Source organism: Musca domestica, unplaced genomic scaffold (genome assembly GCF_030504385.1).
Source record: "Musca domestica strain aabys unplaced genomic scaffold, Musca_domestica.polishedcontigs.V.1.1 4, whole genome shotgun sequence".
In the NCBI taxonomy this organism is placed as follows: Eukaryota; Metazoa; Arthropoda; class Insecta; order Diptera; family Muscidae; genus Musca; species Musca domestica.
In genome coordinates, this window is record NW_026712328.1 from 4936681 (window position 1) to 4959698 (window position 23018).

Here is a 23018-nt window from a genome sequence, read left to right on the forward strand (position 1 = left end):
CAATATCGATCGATCGGCCACTTCGGAACTGTAGAGGTATTTGTCAAATATAGTTTTAACTGATCCACATTTCGGTGAATCTCGTTCAGTAGAAAGACTATTCTTCAGGAATTGCTTTTCGAATGGAAAAGTTGACAAACACGAAATTTTGCATGTTGCCGCAAGATTTGATTGTTGGATGTAAGTTGAAAAAAGTTATTGTATATTTTACATTCGACTTTTACGGTGAGTTACAGTCCCTACCCTTAACTCGAAAAAAAAATACTGGAATAAGATCAGCCATATACGTCGAGTAATGCTGTGAATAAAATCACAATCCCCACTCTCAACTTTAAAAAAAAAATTACTAGAATAAGCCTACAAAGGTCATCGCTACGTTAATATCGCTTATTGTCTGCCGTATACCGGCATTGTAATGAAGTTTCAATAAGCTGCGCTGGGGGCAAGGCGAAATGGCACATCCTCCATAGCCGTTACAATTGTTTCTCCATTGTAAAATAATCCAAGCAATGAATTTCCTGTCGAATTTGTCGTCATTTTGTTACGATATTTGGTGTTTATAGTATGTAGCGACACATTTTTGACATTTTTAGGCGACAACTCATTGAATATCCGGCATTTTCCGGTTTACGGTTCCACCCACATTTTACCACGAATTTGCCTAAAAATTGGTATTTGTAGTTCATAATGGGTTCTAGCCCCAATGGAGGAAAATTGTACATTACACATTGTAGGTTCACGTTTTCGTATAGCGCACATACAACGGTTCCTTCAGATATTCGATATTTTTACTATTTATGGCACATTATCTAATAGATTTGCGTGAAAATTAGTATTTGTACTTCATAATGGGTTCTACAACTGGTGCCAAAACATTTTCCATATAGGTCAACGGTTTCAATACAACTGTTCGGTATTTGATATGGTAAAAAATTGCACTAAATTAGTGGTATTCAAAAAATGCTCTAAATTAGTGCTATTGAAAAAATAATCAAATTTTATGAGTATATATTATATATTTTCTGGATTGTTGTACGGTATTCACTTCAGTAAACTTTATGATAGCCAATATGATACTTATATACATAGTGTTTTTTTGGCTTCTCTAAAATTTAGTGGTAGTGATTTTTTTAGATATAACTAACTAGTTAGTGGTAGTGCAATTTAATTTTTCGCTACCACTAACACTTTAGTGTAATAGATCTTTTAAAACGTATATACGTCAACGTATGTTTACATCTTAAGGTACGGTCACACTGGGCAAATATTTGATCGAAATTTTTTTCCCATATTTGACTGAACTAATGTGAAATTCATACAGAGTTGATTCGATGTTCACATTACAGTCAAATATTTGACAGATTTTGTTTGTTCAAGCAGTCACCAAACAGCGTCAAACAGTGCTATGGGAAAACATGTTTGACACATGTTCACATTCGTAAAATATATTTTCCCATTAAATTGTTTGATCAAACTGTGAGGAAACATAAGTTTATTTGTCCGAGAGAAATAGACAGAGAGAGTGAAAGAGAGACATAAAGAAAATGGAGTTTCGGGTATAATTTATTTGGAGAAGGGAAGCAAAAGACCAGCTGTTGTGGAATAAATTCCTTGTCAGAACAATTTTTTTTGCATTTTTGTTTGTATCATGGTAGAAGAATACAGGTAGTCACATCGACATAGCTGCTGGGACAATGAACTGTCAAAACAATTTTGGAATTGAAAATAATGAATGAAATATTATTTAAATTTGTAAAAATTGTTGAAAAATATATATCATTGCAACCTCCGATTTTTCGCCGTATAGGAAAATAAATCTACTTATTTTTATAAAAACATTTCAAAATTTTTGACATATCATTGTTTCAAGCGTTGATGCATCTACCTATATCCTGTTCGAGAACCTGCAAGAATCTACTAGTTTCGCAATTTTCTTCGATATAATAAAGGGAAATTCGGTTATCGTAGTAAAAACACTTACATTCTCGCAGTTCTGGAACAGACCAAATATAAACATTTTTACTAAACATTCAAATTCAGTTAATTCAAAAATATCAAATAAACAAAGCCACTTATTGTATTCCTTTGTTTTTCTATTCATTAAACATCATGCTACAAATGCTCCTGTTCTTAAAGCAGAATGTTGCCCAATGTTTTAAACTGATATTTTCCCTTGTTTGACCTTACAAAACATTTGCACCGTCAAATAAATGTTTGACCAAAAAATAGGAAAATAATTGATCATATATGTTCACATTATGGACACATTGGTCAAATGTTTGTTTTCCAGCAAATAATTTTGTTTTCCCAAAATTAGCTGTTTTTGTATTTACCGTCAAATAATATTTGGTGGTCAGATTGTGACAAAGAAATATTTCACATTTTTCGTCAAATATTTGCCCAATGTGACCTTACCTTTAGAATAATTATTAGAGTAGCAAAGGGGTCAGCAACATAAAACTCCTCCATAAGTATATCTCATAATGATACAATGAACCCCATTTTGACACTCCACTTTTCATTGAACATGTTTTTATTCTGACAGAGCCCTGATATTAAAGATGCTTTAAAGATTTCATAAGCGTTTTCGAGTTTATAGATGCTTTTGTCACAAAATTTTCAATAATGTCCACTAAAAGGTATAGTCTCCATATAGCAGTGTCTCCTCATATTCAAGAAATTTGCCATACGGAAGTTACGTTTTCGAACTGAAAATGAAGCAATTTGTTAAAGGTCATCATCAGTGTGACCGCTGGAAATTTTCAAAAAGTATCACAAAAAGTATCATTTCTTGAAAAAAGTGGCACAGAAAGTGGCACAATTTATTTCACATTTTATTTAAAAAATAACAGTTTAGAACAAAACAACAAATTCATCTATATGTAATACTATATACTAATAATATATGTATGTACATATTGCATATTTAACCAGTAAAGAAAGCCTTAAAGTCGGGCGGGGCCGACTTTATGATACCCTACACCACTTTGCTAATTTAGTAGCGCTCCGCATAACAATTAAAATTTTTTATGGGAGTACTCAATCATACACGCTATGATTATAATTATAATTTAAAGTTCAAAGAACTATATATGCCGAAGCATTTGTATCTTTTAAATTCGGACTTGTATTGCCCATTTGGTTACAGAGTGCATATTACGGCTGCGGAGGACAAAAATAACAAATCGGATGAACAATATATATGGGAGCTATAGCTATATCTGAACCGATTTGACATACTTATTTTCAGGTTTAATTTGCCTGTAAGTGCAAAATTCCATACTATTCGGGCCGATATTACATGTTTGGTGCACAATAAAAGGCAAATCGGACGAAGATATATATGGGAGCTATATCTAAATTTTGACCGATTATCTTCAATTTCAATAGAGTTCGTCCTTGGGCCAAACAATAGATTGGTGCAAAATTTCATCCGGATAGGGTAATAAATGCGAACTGTACTTTGTTTTCAAAAATACATGCGGAGTTTAAATACCCTCCACCATATGGTACAAATTTGGCAATTTTCAAAAAACTAAAATCCATTAAAAATTCTGTGAAAATCTTAAAAATACCGAATGTAGCCGGATATTAGGGTCTATACGACGACGTGGATTTGCATACGCAAATTTTTTCATAAGCCTGCACAGACAATTTTCTGGCATAGGATATAGTATCCATTACGAACTTCAAATACAAAATTTGAAATAATTCCGATAAATAATGCAGCTAAAATCAACAAAATACTGTAGATCGGGGGTATCGTAATATGGGGGCTATACGAAAACGTGGACCTGCACGAAAAATTTTCTGTCACAGGCTGTAATATCCATTACGAACTTCAAATGCGAAAATTGAAACAATGCCGGTAAATAATGTCGCTACAATCGTCAAAATACCGAATATCAGGGGGTACCGTTATATGGGGGTTATACGAAGACGTGGACCTGCACAGACAATTTTCTGTCATAGGCTGTAGTAAAGTAATTAAAAATGTCTCTTAACAGTTGTTACTGAAATAAACAAACAGAACAATGTTGACAACTTTGAGCATGTGAAAACCTCTTACAAACACCTAATATAAGAGCGTTCGCTCTGAAATTTGCTATCGCAAATTGGAAATGGCAGCGTACGACGCTTTTCATTGTTTCATTTCACTTCATTGTTTTAAATACAGCGTTTAGATTAAAATATATGTAGTTTAAGAAAATGTGGCACAATGTATAAAAAAGTGGCACAAAAATTCAAAAAAGTTGCTCATTTAGGATCAAAATAAAAAAGTGGCACAAAGGTATCAAAGCCCAAAAAAGGTGGCAAAATTCATACTTTAGTGGCACAACGGTCACGCTGGTCATCATTTAGAATCGAAGATAAACTTGTGCATCAATATGTTTTCTACACACACTTTAATTGAATTTTACATAACTTCGCCAGAAATTGAGCCTAAATTCTGAGGCAATGTTCTGCCACGTATTATGAACATATTATGAACTCTATATACCGAATTTTAACCTATTCCATTAGAAAATGTGGCTAAAACCGTCAAAATATCGAAAATCGAGAGATACCTTTATATGGGGCTATGGACCTATAAGAAAAAGTATGCCACAAAAGGTAGACCCAAATACAGAGTGTTAATAATCTAATCTACTCCGTTTGAAAATCGTCAACATTCCGAATATCGGGAGTAACAATTATATTTGGACTATACGAAATAGTGGGTCTATAAAGAAAAAATTCTGCTACAGGAGGTAGACCCCAATATAAGCCCTAAATACCGAATTTTAAACTATTACGCAAAAAAATGTGGCTGAAATCGTCAAAGTACCGAATATGGGGAGGTACAATTATATGCGGGCTATACGAAAACGTTGACCGACACAGCTCAACTTCGAACTTGACCTGACTGCAGACAAAAGACAACTCTGTGCAAAATTCTAGCTTCCCATGATATGTCCTTTGGACTCTAGCGTGATTACAACAGACGGACATATGGACGGACGGAAATAACTAAATCGACTTAGCATTTTATGCTGATCAAGATAATAGACCAAACTATTATTTTGATGAGTTAGAAACGGAATGACAAACTTAATATAACAAATATGTATGAGCCATTACACAAAATTTACTCGGAACCTGTGTTGTTGTTAATGTCAACCACTCTATGTATATACTTGGTCTTAGAGAAGCAATTTTCAAAAAAATAAAACTAAAATCCATTAAAAATTCTGTTAAAATCTCGGAAGGTGCCGATATATGGGGGGATAAACGATATTGTGGACCTATAGAGACAAATCTATGTCTAGGGATAAAGTACTCACAAATAACTCCGTGTATAGAATTTAAGACAACTCCGTTTAAAAATGTGGCTAAAATCATCGGAATACCGAATATCGGGGGATACCGTTATATGGGGTTTATACGATATTTTGGACCTATATAGACAGTTCCCTTTCAGGGGGTAAATATATAATTATCTGCCAAGGGATAAAGTACTCTTAGAGAACTGCTTGTGTGGATTTTCATACAATTCCATTGAAAAATGTGGCTAAAATCATCAAAATACCGGATATCGGGGGTAACGTTATTGGGGGCTATACGATATCGTGGACCGATATAGTCCATTTTCGAACTAGACCTGCCTGCAGACAAAAGAGAGATCTGGGCAAAATTTAAGCTTTCTATCTTAATACGTTTAGCCTGTAGCGTGATTACAACAGACGGACAAACGGACGGACAGGGCTAAATCGTCTTAGAATTTTACGCTGATCAAGAATATATATACTTTTTATACCCTCCACCATACTATGGAGGGTATATTAATTTTGTCATTCCGTTTGTAACTCCTCGAAATACTCATGTCAGACCCAACAAAGCATATATATTCTTGATCAGCGTAAAATTCTAAGACGATTTAGCCATGTCCGTCTGTCTGTCTGTGTGTCTGTCTGTCTGTCTGTCTGTCTGTCTGTCTGTGTGTCTGTCTGTCTGTCTGTCCGTCTGTCTGTCTGTTGTAATCATGCTATCTTTCGAACAAATTGAAATAGAATTCTAAAATTTTGCACACATGTATATTTTGCCAGTAGGCAGGTTAAGTTCGTAAATGGGTCATGTAGGTCCAAGAAATCATATAGCCCCCATATAACGGTACCTCCCGATATTCGGTATTTTGATGATTTTTGCGACATTATTCACCGGAATTGTTTCAAAGTTAGCATTTGAAGTTCGTAATGGATACTACAGCCTAAGAGAGAAAATAATCTATGTAGGTCCACGTCTTCGTATAGCCCCCATATAATGGTACCCCCGATATTCGGTATTTTGATGATTTTAGCGACATTATTTAACGGAATCGTTCCAAATTTTGAATTTGAAGTTCGTAATAGATACTGCAGCATAAAACAGAAAATGGACCATGTAGGTCCACGTCTTCGTATAGCCCCCATATAACGGTACCCCCCGATATTCGGTATTTTGATGATATTTGCGACATTATTTACCGGAATCGTTTCAAATTTGGTATTTGAACTTCGTAATAGATACTACATCCCAAGTCAAAAAATGAGCCATGTAGGTCCACTTCTTCATATAGCCCCCATATAACGGTTCCCCCCGATATTCGGTATTTTGATGATTTTAGCGAAATTATTCAGCGAAACCGTTCCAAATTTGGTGTTTGAAGTTCGTAATAGATACTACAGCATAAAACAGAAAATGGGCCATATAAGTCAACGTGTTCATATAACCCCCATATACCATACCCCCCGATATTCGGTATTTTGAGGATTTTAGCGACATTATTTACCGGGATTGTTTCAAATTTCGCATGTGAAGTTCTTAATGGATACTTCAGCCCATGCCAGAAAATTGTCTGTGCAGGTCCACGTCTTCGTATAGCCCCCATATAACGGTACCCCCTATATTCGGTGTTTTGATGATTTTAGCTACATTATAAACAGATTTTTCTTCAAGTTTCGCGTTTAAATATTGTAATAACTTATGACAAAAGTTGCCTATGCAGGTCCACATCGTCGTATAGGCATTCGGTATTTTTAAGATTTTAACAGGACTTTTAACGGATTTTATTTTTTGATGATTTTAGCGACATTATTTAGCGAAATCGTTCCAAATTTGGTATTTGAAGTTCGTAATAGATACTGCAGCATAAAACAGAAAATGGGCCATATAGGTCCAAGTCTTCATATAGCCCCCATATACCGTTCCCCCCGATATTCGGTATTTTGATGATTTTAGCGACATTATTTACCGGGATTGTTTCAAATACGGCATGTGAAGTTCGTAATGGATGCTTCAGCCCATGGCAGAAATTTGTCTGTGCAGGTCCACGTCTTCGTATAGCCCCCATATAACGGTACCCCCATATACGGTATTTTAATTATTTTAGCTACATTATAAACTGATTTTTCTTCAAGTTTCGCATTTAAATATTGTAATAACTTATGACAAAAATTGCCTATGCAGGCCCACGTCGTAGTATAAGCATTCCGCATTCTTAAGATATTAACAGAATTTTTAACGGATTTTATTTTTTGGAAATTGCCAAATTTGTACCAAATGGTGGAGGGTATTAAATGTTCGGCCCGGCCGAACTTACAGCTTTTTTACTTGTTTGGGTCTAAAATGATTATTTCGATAAGTTACAAACGGAATGACGAACTTAATGTACCCTCCATACTATGTATGGTGGAGGGTATAAAAATAAAACCTTTTGCAGCGGAAATGAAACATTTTTCAAATAAATTGAAACTTTCAGATTTATAGAAAGAACATAGCAAAACATTTTTATTTGTAGTAAGTTTAACATTCAATTATCCAATTATTACTAAAATGTCGGTGAAGAGGAATTTTTATAGATTATTAATATCTTTGTTTCATACTATTAGTTCTTAATTTTTTAATTTTTGTTTTAATAAATTATGTTTTATTGATTCCTTACAAAACATTTGTATTTGGTTTTATTATAATATTTTATAGTTACAGCAAATTATTAATCTTGCCTAATAAAGAGGTTTCCGTTTCACATGGCTACATGTGTTCCACTTCTTTTTAACACCAGATTCATTGTGTACATAGAACAGTCTTGTTGTGAAAGCTCTTGAGTGGTTCGGTCTATCAAGTACACTGTGTTATGCTTCGTGGAAAGGAAATCTTTTTATTAGGTAAGATAAATAATTTGCTATAACTATAAGACATTATAATAAAGATACTTTTCGCATTTCAAAGTTTTTTGTTTTATTTGATTTGAAGAAAAGTTTCATTTCAATTGCAGAAGGGTTCATTTCAATTGCAAATGATTTTGTTTCCATTGCAAAAGTTTTAATTTCATTTGAAAATGCTATATGTGCAAAAATTGTAACAGAAATCTTTGCGATATTGGAATAATTCTCGTTTTTCCTACAATTTAATAGAACATCTGTAGTTTTTAAAGGATTGTTTTAAAATATGCACGTTTTGTTATTATAGTATTCCCAAAACTGTAATATGCCTTTTAATATTAGGTAAAAATATCACATACATGCATCCAGGAATTCTAAATTATCTAAATTGTGCTCAGATTTAGACATATGTCATATCAGGTGAGCCTTACTTTTGTCCTTTCTGTACTGGGTTAAATATGTCGTTGATCTGCTGACATTTGTCGCTAAAAAGTATTACAATAATGTAATAATGTCAAATAGGCCTAATTCAATCATTTAACGCGTAGACAATTTTGTCTTGACCAATATCTCTCGGTTAATCCGTTATGAAGAAAAAAGTAGTATTTAAAGTCATAAGAATTATACTTCACAAAACTATATTGAGTATAATTTTAACCATTTAAATTTATTTTAATTTTAATTATCTGATGATCAACTTTCGACTTTAGAGCTGTAGCCTATAGTTTAATAAGTAAATAGCAAATATTTCAGGATTAATACAGTAATCTATAATATGATAGTAACTCAATATATGGTTAACACTTTAAAAAAACATTTGTTAGAGCACATATATAATTCAAAATTTGACAAGCAGCATTCAACATTTCAGCAGATTAAGTCGATTGGCTTACCTTTTCTGGAATGTTTTCATCATCATGGGTACCATTACTTGATAAATTAGATTCGGGCTCATTTTTAGTGTTCTCTTTCTCTTTGATACTATTTGATTTTAAAGTATTTTCCGGTACATTAGCACTTTCTTTCGTTTTTTCGACCACCTTAGATTAAAATACAGCATGTCAGTTGCGAAACAGTATGGTAATGGTGGCAATTTAATTAAAAAATAAAATTAGTAAATTATGTATAATTAAGTCATTAGGATGACTATCATTTTGCGACATTTTCTGAGCTTATCCATTATTTTTTTAACAAATGCTCACTTTTTCGAAAATTTTATTCACCACGTCTACTTGTTTATGAACTGAATGTTTGTAAGGTCTTATTTTTATTAATAATATGACCCGAGTTATCAATACTAATGACCCGAATCATAATTGGTTTCATAGTGTTCACCATCGGAAAGTCAAACTACAAAAAACAGTAGTTTATTTAATGTAAGTGATCGTATTGTTTAATTTATTTCTAAAATTATCGAAAACTAATGTCTAGTCGTGGCCTGGGAACACAAAATTCTTTTGGGAATTTTATCTATTAAACGAATACTACTCACTTAGAATTTCCCAAACCCAAAGATTGTCTGTTGAGCAGTGTAATTACTCACGATGGCGCATAGATCCCATATAACGGTTCCTGCAGTTAAAGGTATCTTAAAGGGTTTGGAAGAATTTTCGGAGGATATAAATCCTTTTCTTACTAAATATAGAATTCGATCATGCCTCTTCATTTCGCATTTTTAGCAGCAGTACGATGTAGGTCCTATGAATTTAGAATTCAAAAAAAAGTCGACATATAACAAATAAAAGTTTTATTTGAAATGTAGACAGGCAATGTAGACAGAAATTTTATACATTTCTGCAAATTCAGGCCTATTTTAACAATTGGTGCACAATAAACTTCAAATCGAGAAAATATATATATGGGAGCTATATCCAAATCTAAACCGATCTCGATAATATTTGGCAAAAGTATTTCTGAGTTGTATTTAATATACTACTCCGAATATCGTTGTTACGAAGTAAAGGAGAAATGTATGCATGCATAAATCGACTCAGAAATCTATGCAGATCATCAAAAGGAATTATGGGTTTAACTCGCTTTCTTCTCCATGTTACAAACAAATTCACACAGACATAATACCCTGACCACAGTGTGGAGTAGGCTATACAAAGGAAAAAGGAGAAAAAATAAATCCTTAAACTTGTTTGCGGATTTTTTACAGCAAATCTTTAAAGGTCCTTACGATGTTTGCTTTTAGAATCCGCCATTATTTTAAAATTCGATTCCATTGAAAAATGTTCTCGATTTCTCTCATTTCGCTACCGCGTTGCTGGCCCTAATTTTTAGTGTTTAATGCTTATTTTTAAAAACATTGTAATCTTCAAATTAAATTGTCTTAACCATATAAGTAATAATCGTATGAAATCTCTGTTTGAAAATAGCACAAAACTTAACTAAAAACTGCTGCTGTCAATCTATCAAATCGCCGCTTTTAATAGTTTAAGATTATAGGTGTTTTCTTTGATATGTAGGTTATATTGATTTTTTTCTTTTGTTTTTTTAAGGAGCTCACTTACATGGCAAATAAATAAAATTTTAAATGAACACCTGTATTGCACCTTCCATAACCAATATTATTTCTCTATTAGGAGATATGTTCTGCAGTTAGGAGTTTTCATTTACATGATCGGTAGTAAAATAAAAATGGAAATAAACGCCCATTGCAAACATTTCTGATACCGGCCTTTTTTAAGCACCTTGAAGACAGTTACCCCAAGTATTTGTATGTCATCGGTCTATTTGAATTATTTGTATAATAAAGTCTATGTACAGTTTCGTCCACCTCATCGTTTATGCATCATATGATCGGGGTAAATTATTTTGCTATGAATTTCTTACACCACAAAATATTCGTTGGGGATCCAGAGAGAAACATTATTGTCTATTACCCTATGTCCCTTATATACACTCGCCTCGGTTCCTGCGACACTCCTCATTTTGCATGTTTCTGCGAAATTTTTTGATTCTTTGTTTTGTTTGTTACCAATCAAATTAGTATTTCAGGTTTTCGGAAAACATAGATCAAAAATTTGACCCTCAATAGCCGGCACTTCCCAGATCCCTTTCTTAATTACCTAATTTGTGACCAAATGAGCTCCAATTCAGCATTTTGTACTCTTATTGGATGCAATTTTGCCATACAAAATTAGTAGGCCCATGTTTTATATTAACTCTACCTAGATGTGTTGTTCGATTTAATATTTTTTTAATGGATTTTTTATGTTTTATCTTTGCCAAGAAACCATTCCGAATTGGTGTGAATTGTTGAAATCCGTTATGAAGTTTTGCCAATAGAATGAGCTATCATTTTGAAACTCGATTGTATGGAAAAAAATGTTATCGATTTTTCCCGATTTTAGAATTTTGCAATGGGATAGTCTCCTTTTTGTCGTGATTTTTCTTTTTTCTTCTTCGTGATTGATTTTTCGTATCTTATATATATATATATATATATTTATTTATATATATATATATATATATATATATATATATATATATATTTATATATATATATATATATATATATATATATATATATAACAAGGTCAAGGGTAATTCTGAGCATATATATATATATATATATATATATCTTCACCCAAATTCCTTCAAGTCCGATGCAAACTGCCATTTATACCAAAAAAACATGTCACGAGTTCTCAAAATTGTCAATTAAAATTTACTCACCTTATCAGGAATGTTTTCGATTTTTTTTTCAATTCTTTCTATATATATATATATATATATATATATATATATATATATATATATATATATATATAAAAGTCAAGGGTAATTCTGAGCATATATATATATATATCTTCACCCAAATTCCTTCAAGTCCGATGCAAACTGCCATTTATACATGTCACGAGTTCTCAAAATTGTCAATTAAAATTTACTCACCTTATCAGGAATGTTTTCGATTTTTTTTTCAATTTCATTTTTTTCGTTTTCGTTTGTCTTTTTACTTTCTTTCTTGTCTTTGTTTTCGGCATCTGCACCCTTTGATTTTTCGACGTCAATATTTTCTTTCTTTTGGATCACCTCTTCTTCCTCCTTTATTATGTTATGTTACAGTGCAGATGATAGACATTTGAAGAATTAAATATCAAATAAATATATAAACGTTCAAAAATGACTAATAATTTACATATATATTTTGCTATTGTAAATTAACTACCACTAAAAAAGCTACATACCAACAACATACTAATTAAGAAAACTATCAATAATAAGAATAACACTGACATAGCCGCATACTGTTATAGATCCCTTACTCCAAAGATAATATGTAATAACAGTATTGGCTTGTTTGTTCGGGATACCGTAGTATTTTGTTGTTGCAAAATGGTTAGGTTTTATCCCTTTATTGTTGTTTTTATAAAAACAACGTTTGTTTATTAGTGGAGAACGATGGTAATGTTTCTGTCTTCTTGTCTTAATGTCTTCTGTAAGATTTGCAAGATTTAGTAGACTTTCCAAAAGAATTTTAGTTTTATTTAATTCTTTGGTTCCTCTTTTATTGTGCTTACGATCTCGTCTCTCTCTCTCTCTCTCTCGTAAAAAATGTTTTTTGTAATAGAAGTTATTTTTAAAATAACTTCTGGGGAGAATATTTCAGACAAAAAACAAGGGAACTGATGAGGATTGGTGGCTCTATTAACGAGGAAGTCACTTCACGTATCGGGAGGTACTGTTGTATGGGGTCTTTAAGAAAAGGTTGAGCTATATAGACAATGTTGCGTCACAGGAGCTAGAACCCGTTACAAACTCTATGTACTGAATTTCAAAGAGTTCTTTTGGAGAATGTGGTCTATATCGTCAACAGCCGAATATCGGGAGGTTGTTGACGATATAGATCGCAGATATATATCATCTTCGCAAGAGATCTTGAGATCATTTCTACGTCACTCGTCCGACAGCTGTTAAAATTATTCCAGTGACAGCTCATTATATTGTTCACAAGCGTACAACAGAATTTTGGTGAGAATTTTCCGGAAAAAAATTATTCGTGATGGAATTCAAGCGTGGTAGTGTGATTTCTTTATATTTGACTGGAAAACCACAAGTGGCTATCGTTAGAGCGCTCCAGCATTTAAATTTGAATAAATCTTTTGTGTCTCGTACCATCGCTCGTTACCGTGATACTGGTAGCGTAGCCCGACGTCAAGGTAGTGGACGGAAGAAGACAGCAACATCAGCCGAAATGGTACGAAAAGTAATGAAGCGACATGATCGAAACCGCGTTGCGTAGGCCGAAAATGGCTCGTGAGCTGAACATATAGCAATATTCCATTCGTTCAATGAAATTTAAAAAAAAATTAAAAATTATGGCGTTTGACTTTGTTGCAGTATTTTTATCTCAAGCATCGGTTTAATGAGCACATTCAGAAGAAATTTGCAAATTAAAAGAAAAGAAAACTGTTTGGGAGTTATTACAAAGACGTGGACCTGCCACAGGCGGTAGTACCCATTTGGAACTTCAAATACGACATTTGAAACAATTACAGTGAATAATATCGATTATATCCTCAAATACCGAATATAGGGAGGTACCATTGTAAGGGAGGTATACGAAGACGTGGTCCTATATAGCCTATTTTCAATACAAAAACAATAATAGAACAAACACACATCTGAGTAAAATTGTATTAAGGAAGGAAGGAAGGAAGGTAAAACGATTTCCACAGACGGGCGGACATCGCTAAATCGATGTAATTTTATGCTGATCAACTTTGTGGGGTCTAAAATGTATATTTCGAGGTGCTACAAACGGAATGACAAACTAATATACCCTCCATACTGTGAGGGATGGTATTAAAAGAGGATTCCCCAACAATGTTTTGTTTGGTGCTGTGACTGATATTATTGGTGAAGACAACATTCCTCGCAAGTACAATTCCAAGCAAGATCTCAATAAAAATTAATACCAGTTCCACCTTGGTTTAAAATTAATGCTATAACAAAGGTTTTGTCCAAACCATATAAGTGTTGTTATTTCAAGAGTTGTTGAGTAAAAAAAGGCCTGACATCATTCGATCGTTAAATCAAAAAAAACTACTTTATAACAAAATTGGCAAAAAAAATACTAGCATTCCCCTCAATCTGGATTTATACATGTCCTATGAAACTGGACGTAAATTCAGGAAACCTGCTTTAATGGTAGAAAAAAAGAAGCAACTTAAATTTCAATACCAAGACAGAACTCATCGAGCCGTAGCAGCACCATTTTCAACCTTCAAATGGAAGAACTGAATTTGATCTACCACGCAAACCATATTTTTGCCATTAAATAATAGAACAATTTTTCTTGGAAAACATTATGGAAGTAGCTAAAAACATCTCGATATTCACATACTACTTATTCGCTTTAGGCTACCCTTATGAAAAGTCGAATAATCGTTAGACGAGTCAATTATCCCTATTTTATCTATCTTATTTTTATCGAAAAATTACCGACATATTTCGTAATTTCCGAAATTACAAACAAATTTGAAAACGGGATAATTATCTAAATTTTGGTGGAGTGGATCATTAACATTGCAATTAATTGTATGTATTAATATTTCGACGAAGAGACAACTAGTTTATAAGCTAATGTTCTATAATATATGTTAATTTATGGTTAATGTTTACAACTATTGACAACCGGTATGCTTACCTTTCTCTTAACATCAGCTTGTTCCTCGTTTTGGGATTTTTCTTGCTTCTTTTCTACCACTACCTTACAAGTGCTTTCAGCTTTACCAACCTCATTACTAACAATAACTTTGTATGAAGCCGTATGCTCCACACGTGCTGCACTAAAGGTCAGGCGTGCGGTTGTACCATCAAAAGTTGTAGTTATCTCTTTGGTTTCTCGAATTAGAGCGCTTCCCTTGTACCACTCAATTTTACAGCTACGATCTGTTTCTTTCAATTTTATTGTTAAATCGAAGGATTTGCTCTCAACAATTCTTTGATCTGTTAATTTTCTATCAATCTCCGGTTTTTTTGGCTTACGTTCCGCTTCAGGTATATCTATTAAATGGACAATTTGGGAAACAGCCTCTCCTTTTTCATTGCTTGCAACCAATTTATAAGCGCCCTTGTCAGTTTCATCAACGTCGTTTATTTCCAGTTGTACAGCAAATTCACCTTCTTTGGATCGTTGCACTTTGCAAACGTGGCGACTGCTTTCCTTTACAATATTCGATTCCTTAAACCACGTGCACTTGGGTTCGTACTTTGAAGCAACTGTACATTCTATTACAACTGTTCGTTTCTTTATAATCTTAATAATTTTCGGTTTGTCTTTAATAACAGGAATGACTGAAATATTTAAGATTATAATATAATTATATGAAGACTTGATTAATCTTACAATTCAATAACTTACTTTCAATATTTAACGTTAGGTTTGCGTTAAGTTCGCCCAAGTTATTTTTTATATTACATTTGTAAAGTCCAGAATCTTCTATTTGGGGATCTATCATTTCAAGTTTAATATAGTAATGGTCTCCCCGCTGCTCAACAGACATTTTAATTTTGTTATTTTCGTTTACGATCTCGTTATTTCTATACCACACTATTTTTGGTTTCGGATCAGCTTTGACTTTGCATTCCATTATTATGAGTTTTCCGCTATTTTCAGATACGATACGTGGTTTTTCTACGAAAGTTGGCCCTTCGCCATCGGGTTCCGCTTCCGCTTCAATATTTAAATTTAGGTTGGCATTTGATTCTCCAAATTCGTTTTTTACATTGCAACGATATGTGCCACCATCGGCTGCACCTGGATCCTATAAAATTACATATGTCAAATCATGAATAATATTCATACAAAATCGTTTACTTCTGTATCTACACACAAACTAAAGTTTATTTATAAGGCTACCAGACTAGGCTGGCAGAACATATTACATTAATTGCAACTATGGTACAAATATCACATAGTTGATTATAGTACTAGCTTATTTAATTTTCTTATCCTTTCAAATTTTAACGAAATCGTTAATGTTAAAATTCCTTTAAAAATATTCAAATTTAGTTGTAGCAACGAACCTTTCACAAATAATTTTACAATGTTGTTAGTGCAATACATCAGTAAACTATGGCCTTGATTTTGTGTAATACCTCCATCTTGCATTTATTTTTAACATTTATTGCCAAACCATACAATAAATAAAACATCTTGTATATGTTTTTATATAAATATTTGTAATAAATATCATATATTTAGCCTTCATTTATCACAACGTTTTAAAAGTTAATCGAGCAAGTATTTTTATACCGTAAATGAATTTAAAAAAATTATTTCTCTGTCTCTATCCCTGAGTAGTAATCCATAAAAAAGGAAAACACTTAAAAGCTTTAAAATATGTTTCGTTAAATTTCTCGTCAAAACAGAAATATTTACTGTGTATGCTTAATTTTTAATAATGAAATTTGGCAGAAAAATTAGTACAATCATTGGCTCCTTTTTAATACAGAGATGAAGTTTATATGTCACTGGTTATAGTTATCATTGGTAACAGCAAATTTTGTTAAAGAACAATTTGAAACAAAAATCACATGATAATTAATTGTTATAAATCTTAATAAAAGCATGAGGTAGCCCAATAAAAAGCCTGCAACTTCTTCGTTTTGAATTATTTAGCTTTTACTAACATACAATGTTTAAGTTTAAAAAATTACAGGGTGAGATAAGCCACTTGTGGTTTTCAGCCAAATATAAAGAAATCACACTATCATGTAAACAATAAAATGAACTGCCACTGGAAAAATTTAAGAGCTGTCGGACAGCAATCTGAAGTTGGTTGCAGTTGTTTCATCTCACCCTGTATATTATTTTGACAAGATATTTATATCGTCATTATATGATATGATGATAAATGAAAGAAAGCTATGTCAATAATTTTATGGACACAAAAATTAAATAAAAGTGTATTAAGATACTGTTTCTTATGCTAAGTTCACATGGCAAGTGATTCGCCCTATATTCGTTGTTCGACCATTAATTATAAAATATTTACTACTGATTCCCCAAACAAAATTTTCTGAGCGAACAAAGATTTTTGTTCTTTGTTCCATTCAAATCACTCTCAGAACTACGATGAAATGTGTGCCATCCCTAACAAATGAGAGCATTTATCGAAAAAATAAATTATGACATTTCAAAATTCCAAAAAATTTAATAAAAGTTAAATTTTTTTCAAGAAGACTGAAAATTATCAATGAAAGATATAATATTGAATGGCGTATGTGCATTCAAACGAAAGTACATTTTGTTCTCTCTCTCATCCGAGTTACGCTTTTTGTTCACAAGTTTAAATTTCGACAGAAAACTGGAAACAAGAGAGGAAATATTTTCAACAGTTTTGTATCGACAAAAATTTGTTTGACAAGTGACTCTCCAACCGAATTTAAAAACAGAAAAATACAAAATATATATGCAAAATGTCAGCATTTATACAACAAGTTCAAAACATGAATGAAAATTGTTAAATGAAAGATAAAACTGTTAAATGGAAGAAAAACAATAATTTCAATAATTATTTTCTATTTTCTCTTTGTTACGAAAAGTATAAATATGAGGGCCGATACAGAAATCGTATTATATTATATTTGTTACACAGGAATTATTTTAGTCACAACAATAATAAATTATGTTATTTATTTTATACCTTAATTTCCAGTGTAAGTTCGTAAGAGTCCTCACCAATGGGTGCTGTTTTAATTCCAATTTTTTTCGATTTGTTTACTACCTCCTTGCCTCTGTACCATGTAACAGTAGGTTCGGGCTTGGCTTTGCAACGACACTTCATAGTTATAAGTGTACCGGAATCATTTGGTACAATTTTTGGTTTCTCAATAAATGATGGGGCAAAGCCATTGGCGTCGTTTGTGCCTAAATAAAAAAGAAACGTATCAGTAAATAATTGTATAATTGTTTAAATTTGCGTATAATATAAATTGACTAAATACATATTCAAATTTTGTTCATTATATTAGACCGTCATAAATTTCTGCAGTAAATACAATGCAATCCTCTAACATAATTTTGCAGTACAGTATTTTACTACAAAATTTATTCACAATTGAATAGAATGTTTAAAAATTGTATAAGAAAAAAATAAAAAAACTTTCAATACCCTCCACCATTTGAAGGAACTTGAAAATTTTCAAATAAATCTGAAAACTACCACTTAATTGAAAACCGTTATATGGTAACCATACGAAGACGTGGACCTGCTTACGATTATTTTTGTAATAAGCTGTAGTACCCATTACGAACATCAAATATGAAATTTGAAATAATTCCGGTAAATAATGCCGCTAAAATCATGAAAATACCGAATATCGGGAGGTACCGTTATATGGGGGCCATACGAAGACGTGGACCTACATACGATTTTTTTTGCCATAGGTTGTAAATACGAAATTTGTTACAATTCTGGTGAATAATGACGCAAAAAAATCCGAGTATCCGGAATTCCTTCATATGGGGGCTATACTATTTTTGAAAATTTTTAATTTGTTTTTTTTTCTGTTCGTACGAGCCACAAACCTTGTGAAAATATGTTATTTTAGAAGAGCTAAATATGTTAATTTAGAAGACGCCTTGACTATTTTTTCTTAAGAATATACTTTATCTCGCTTGTTGTGAAGAATCATCGCTGACAAATTGTACATTTTAATAGAAATAATCATCTCTCCTGAACGAAGTTTTCCATAAAGATGGTCCCATGTCGCACTTATTCATAAGAATCTTATTTATTTGAATTGAAAAATAAAAACTGCTGACTACTGGAACTTGCCGTATATTAGATCACCTACCCTGCCTATTTTTAAAAGTAGACAATTGTCATCTACAGTATAAAATAGCGATCATATGTGGAACCTCCGAGGTGGAGGTACTTAACATGTACGTTCTGCCGTTAAATACCTGTGTCCCGCGTTATATGCCCAACACATCACTGAAGTTTCTTCTGGCAGGCAACAACCGTCTGGTGCTAGGGGATTTCAATGTCCATCATAAATTATTGCATTCCGTCCTAGGTAATGACAAGCGGAACATAACGCTGGCTAAGCAAATTGATAGCCCAACGTTTTGCACAGTGCACGCCAAAATAAGAGGAAACTGCCACAGCTCACCGGAAGAATACGTCGTGTCCTTTGGTCTGAAAATTGACACAACCTGTCAGTCCGTCATTTCATTATACTTAGACCACCTCCCCATTATCGTCGCCATCAACAGACCGACCTACTCTAAACCCCACATTTTCCTTAACCACGTCAAAGCCAATTGGCAAGAATTCAAAGAATATATCAAACAAAGCTTCAGCCACTCACTTATACCTGATGGTCGAATACTTGAAATAAGACCTAATTTCCCAGCAGAAGCAGTGGAGCAAATTATAATAATTACATAGTAAGGGAACTAACTCTGGAGGTAAACAAGTTAGTTGACAAGCATAAGTAGAAAAAGTAGAAAGAACATCTGTCGAATCCTGGAAAAGCGTTGATCGGAGACCTGTCTCATTGTACGGCTTTGAAGTAAGAGATTCGAAGAGATGCTCGGGTTAGTTAACCTACAATAAAATGCTGCCGATGCAATATTTTTTGGCTGTTGTAAACACAATCATCTCAATCGCCATCTGGTGGATAAAAAACTTCCCAGGCAAGTAAGGAATTACATTCATGATCTAGAGAGAAAGAGAGGTACAGAATTTCGGTATTTTGAAGGTTTCGCCCCACAATTTCCTACCAAATTAGCTGAGACTTGACATTTGAGGTTCTGGAAAGGTCTGTTCTCTACTCGCGAACAATTTAAGACATTTATAGATATTATTTTGTGATCGATCATAAAGTTAGGCTTTTACGAAGTTTGACATAGGTACGATTTCTGAATACTTCATTATATTGAAATTCATATCAAGAATCAGATATAAAATAAGGTTACTTTATTAAAGTATTGTAAACATATTAAAGTATTGTAAATATATAGATAAAATATATAAATGTTTACAGTTAAAAATAAGATAAATTTTTTCTTTTGTAAAATATATATGCTTTTATGCAATATAAATTTATCCTGTTTCAGATCACCGTCTATATATGTCCACATTTTCATATAGCCCCTTAAAACAGTACCTCCCGATATTTAGTATGTCGACAATTTAGATCATATCATGGATTCTTCGTGGATTTTTAAAGTACAATTTTTAAGGACTCTCAGAGCAATAATCTTTGATTTTCGAACAATGTTTGCATGGTCCATTTGCAAATTTTATAGATTTTTGAAGGACCTTCGAGCCAGATATGTTAATTTTTAAAGAATTTTCTGAGGGACTCTATGATTAATTTTTGGAGTAGTTACTGTGCAATAATAATATAAGGGACACACCTATCAATAATTGGTGATTTTTATAGAATTTGTTCAGAGAATACACTAAGCAAACGGGCGGAATTTTTCAAGAACTTATCTAAGAATTTTCTAAGCAATTATCAAGAATTTTTCAAGAGCGGTGAATTTTTTAAACTGTTCCTTAAATGACATTTTCGAACGACGATCTGAGGTAGAATGTTTGGATTTTTTAAGGAATTTTTTGAAGAATATTCTGATCAATGAAACGCAATTTTTAAAAGACTTTTTGAAGGACCAATTATAGATTGTTTAACGAATATTTGAAGGACATTCTGATCAATGAAAATTGATTTTTAGAATTGTTTGAAATTCGGTACGTAAAGTTTGTAACGAGTTCTAGCTCTTGTAGCTCCACGTTATCTGGCATACCCCATATATCTGTACTTCCTTGTATTCGGTATTTCAGGAATTCGAACAACATTAATGGAATTGTTTCCAACTCGGTATAGATAGATTTTGTAATGAGTTCTATTTCTTGTGGCAAAACTTATATACGTATACGTTTTTCTGTAGTCCTCATACACCGGCACTTCCCGATATTCGGTATTTTGACGACTTAGATTACATTATCTAACTCAATTGTTAAAAATGCAGTACTTAAAGCTTTTAACGGGTTCTACTCGTGTGGCAGAATATTGTCTATATTGCTCAACATTTTCTTGTAGCCCCCATATCACTGTACCTCCCCACGATTGAAACCAAGCTTTCGAGCGGAATTGTTTAATATTAGGTACTTAGATTTAGTAACGGTTAGTAAGTATGGATCCACGTTTTCTTATTGCCCTATATTACTGTACCTCCCCACGAATTAAGCTTCATTTTTAAAAGGAATTGTGTAAATTTAAGTAAGGTTTGTAATGTATTCTAACTTCTGTGGCAGATCACTGTCAATAGAAGCCCATGTTTTCTTATGGCCGCCTTATAACAGTATTTCGCTATATGTTGCGGCGGACGACTGCTGGAATTTAAAATTATCCGCTGTTGGTATTGCATATTTTTCTTCGTTTGCCAAAGCAGATTCTCGAAATAACATTTATTTCCTCCTATTAGTAATGTAGAAGATAGCTTACTTATATAAGTGGGTTATTCGGCAACAACGTTTACGTTTTTATACCCTAAAAAACATTACTTTTTTATACCCTCCACCATATATAGTATGGAGGGTATATATAGTATTAAGTTCGTCATTCCGTACCACCCGATATTCGGTATTTTGATAATATTAGCGACATTATTCACAGGCTAAGACAGAAAATTGTGCCCGGCTTTTTTAATTGTTTTTATTTTATTGAAGAGGACGTTTATTTACTAGTGGATAGGCTAATAGAAAATAATAAATAAATTTTGTATTTATAAAAACAACAACACTGGGATATAGCCTAACTCTACTGCAACAACAACAACAACAAAAATAACTACTGTATCCCAAATTAAATACCAATACTGTTCTATTTATGCAGGAACGCCATAGGGAAGAGTTGGTGGCTTAGAGTCGTACACTGGATGTATGCCATAGTGGTCTTTCCATATGAGTTCTTCGTCTGGTGGCATAAGATTAACACTAGGGCACTCTGTTCCAAATTAATCACGTTTTGGTCATGGACAACTCCTGGACATACCAGTTAGTCGAAATATATTATGCATTTTAAGAGAATTATTTCCTGGAATAATGTCTTATAACGCCGCGCAATAATTAGTCAGTATGTATATGATTCTTAAACGCAAAAGAAACGTGTAGAAAGAAATGAATAGGATCTCGAAGCGTTGATATCGTTTAATTGCCAGTAGCATTCATTGCCAGAAATAATGCATTTAGGTCTCAATTAGAAACCCCAGGCTTATGCTGCGCTGATGGCAGGGAAGAAATGTCCGTTTTAGCCAATCTTTCTGAGTTTTTGCATTTTTTTCTCCTCAGTAATACAATCCAAGCAAAACATTTCCTGAATACACAAAAATGCAACGGATGATTTCGAATGCCATTTGAAGCGACTTTTTTCCAATACATTTTTTTTAACTTTGGCATTAACGTGACTTTGAGATTAAATGTTTATATTTTAGAATATCCTTCTAAATAAAAAAAGAAAAACTAACCGAAATCAATAGTGTAAAATTTGTTTAACTAAACCCAATCATAATTTTATTTAAAAAGGCAAAAGAAAGAAAAGAAAACAAAAAGTTCTTTAATCACAAATTTCACAAAATATTTGCCATTCCGTTACATACATTGGAGTATGAGACAAACGGAAAAGAGTCTCCAATAATGAATGACAAAAAAACGTGAACTAAAAAACATAACACCAGGTGCAAATACTTTTTAATGCAAAGAAAGTAAAGGTGGAGACTTACAAAGAGTCTCTCCCTTCTTACTGAAAAAAGTAATTGACTCCACATGTAACGGAGAAGTGGAGATATGCAAAAAGAATTGAAGA

The 23018-nt window shown here is 32.8% G+C and overlaps 1 protein-coding gene across 16 annotated transcripts in view; it reads right to left on the reverse strand.

Moving 5' to 3' along the window:
• The window catches only part of LOC101893720 (twitchin), a 147374-nt gene that overhangs the window by 73891 nt on the left and 50465 nt on the right, over positions 1 to 23018 (reverse strand). For 10 of the 16 annotated variants that reach the window (XM_059126957.1, XM_059126965.1, XM_059126962.1 and 7 more), the window contains 5 exons: positions 17846 to 18069; positions 15559 to 15961; positions 14842 to 15491; positions 12084 to 12236; positions 9074 to 9220 (listed from right to left, as the gene is read on the reverse strand). In XM_059126957.1, the coding sequence (XP_058982940.1) occupies positions 9074 to 9220; positions 12084 to 12236; positions 14842 to 15491; positions 15559 to 15961; positions 17846 to 18069 (1577 nt within the window). The remainder of the gene's footprint in view (positions 1 to 9073; positions 9221 to 12083; positions 12237 to 14841; positions 15492 to 15558; positions 15962 to 17845; positions 18070 to 23018) is intronic. The other 6 variants (XM_059126966.1, XM_059126960.1, XM_059126967.1 and 3 more) reach the window with 2 other exon arrangements.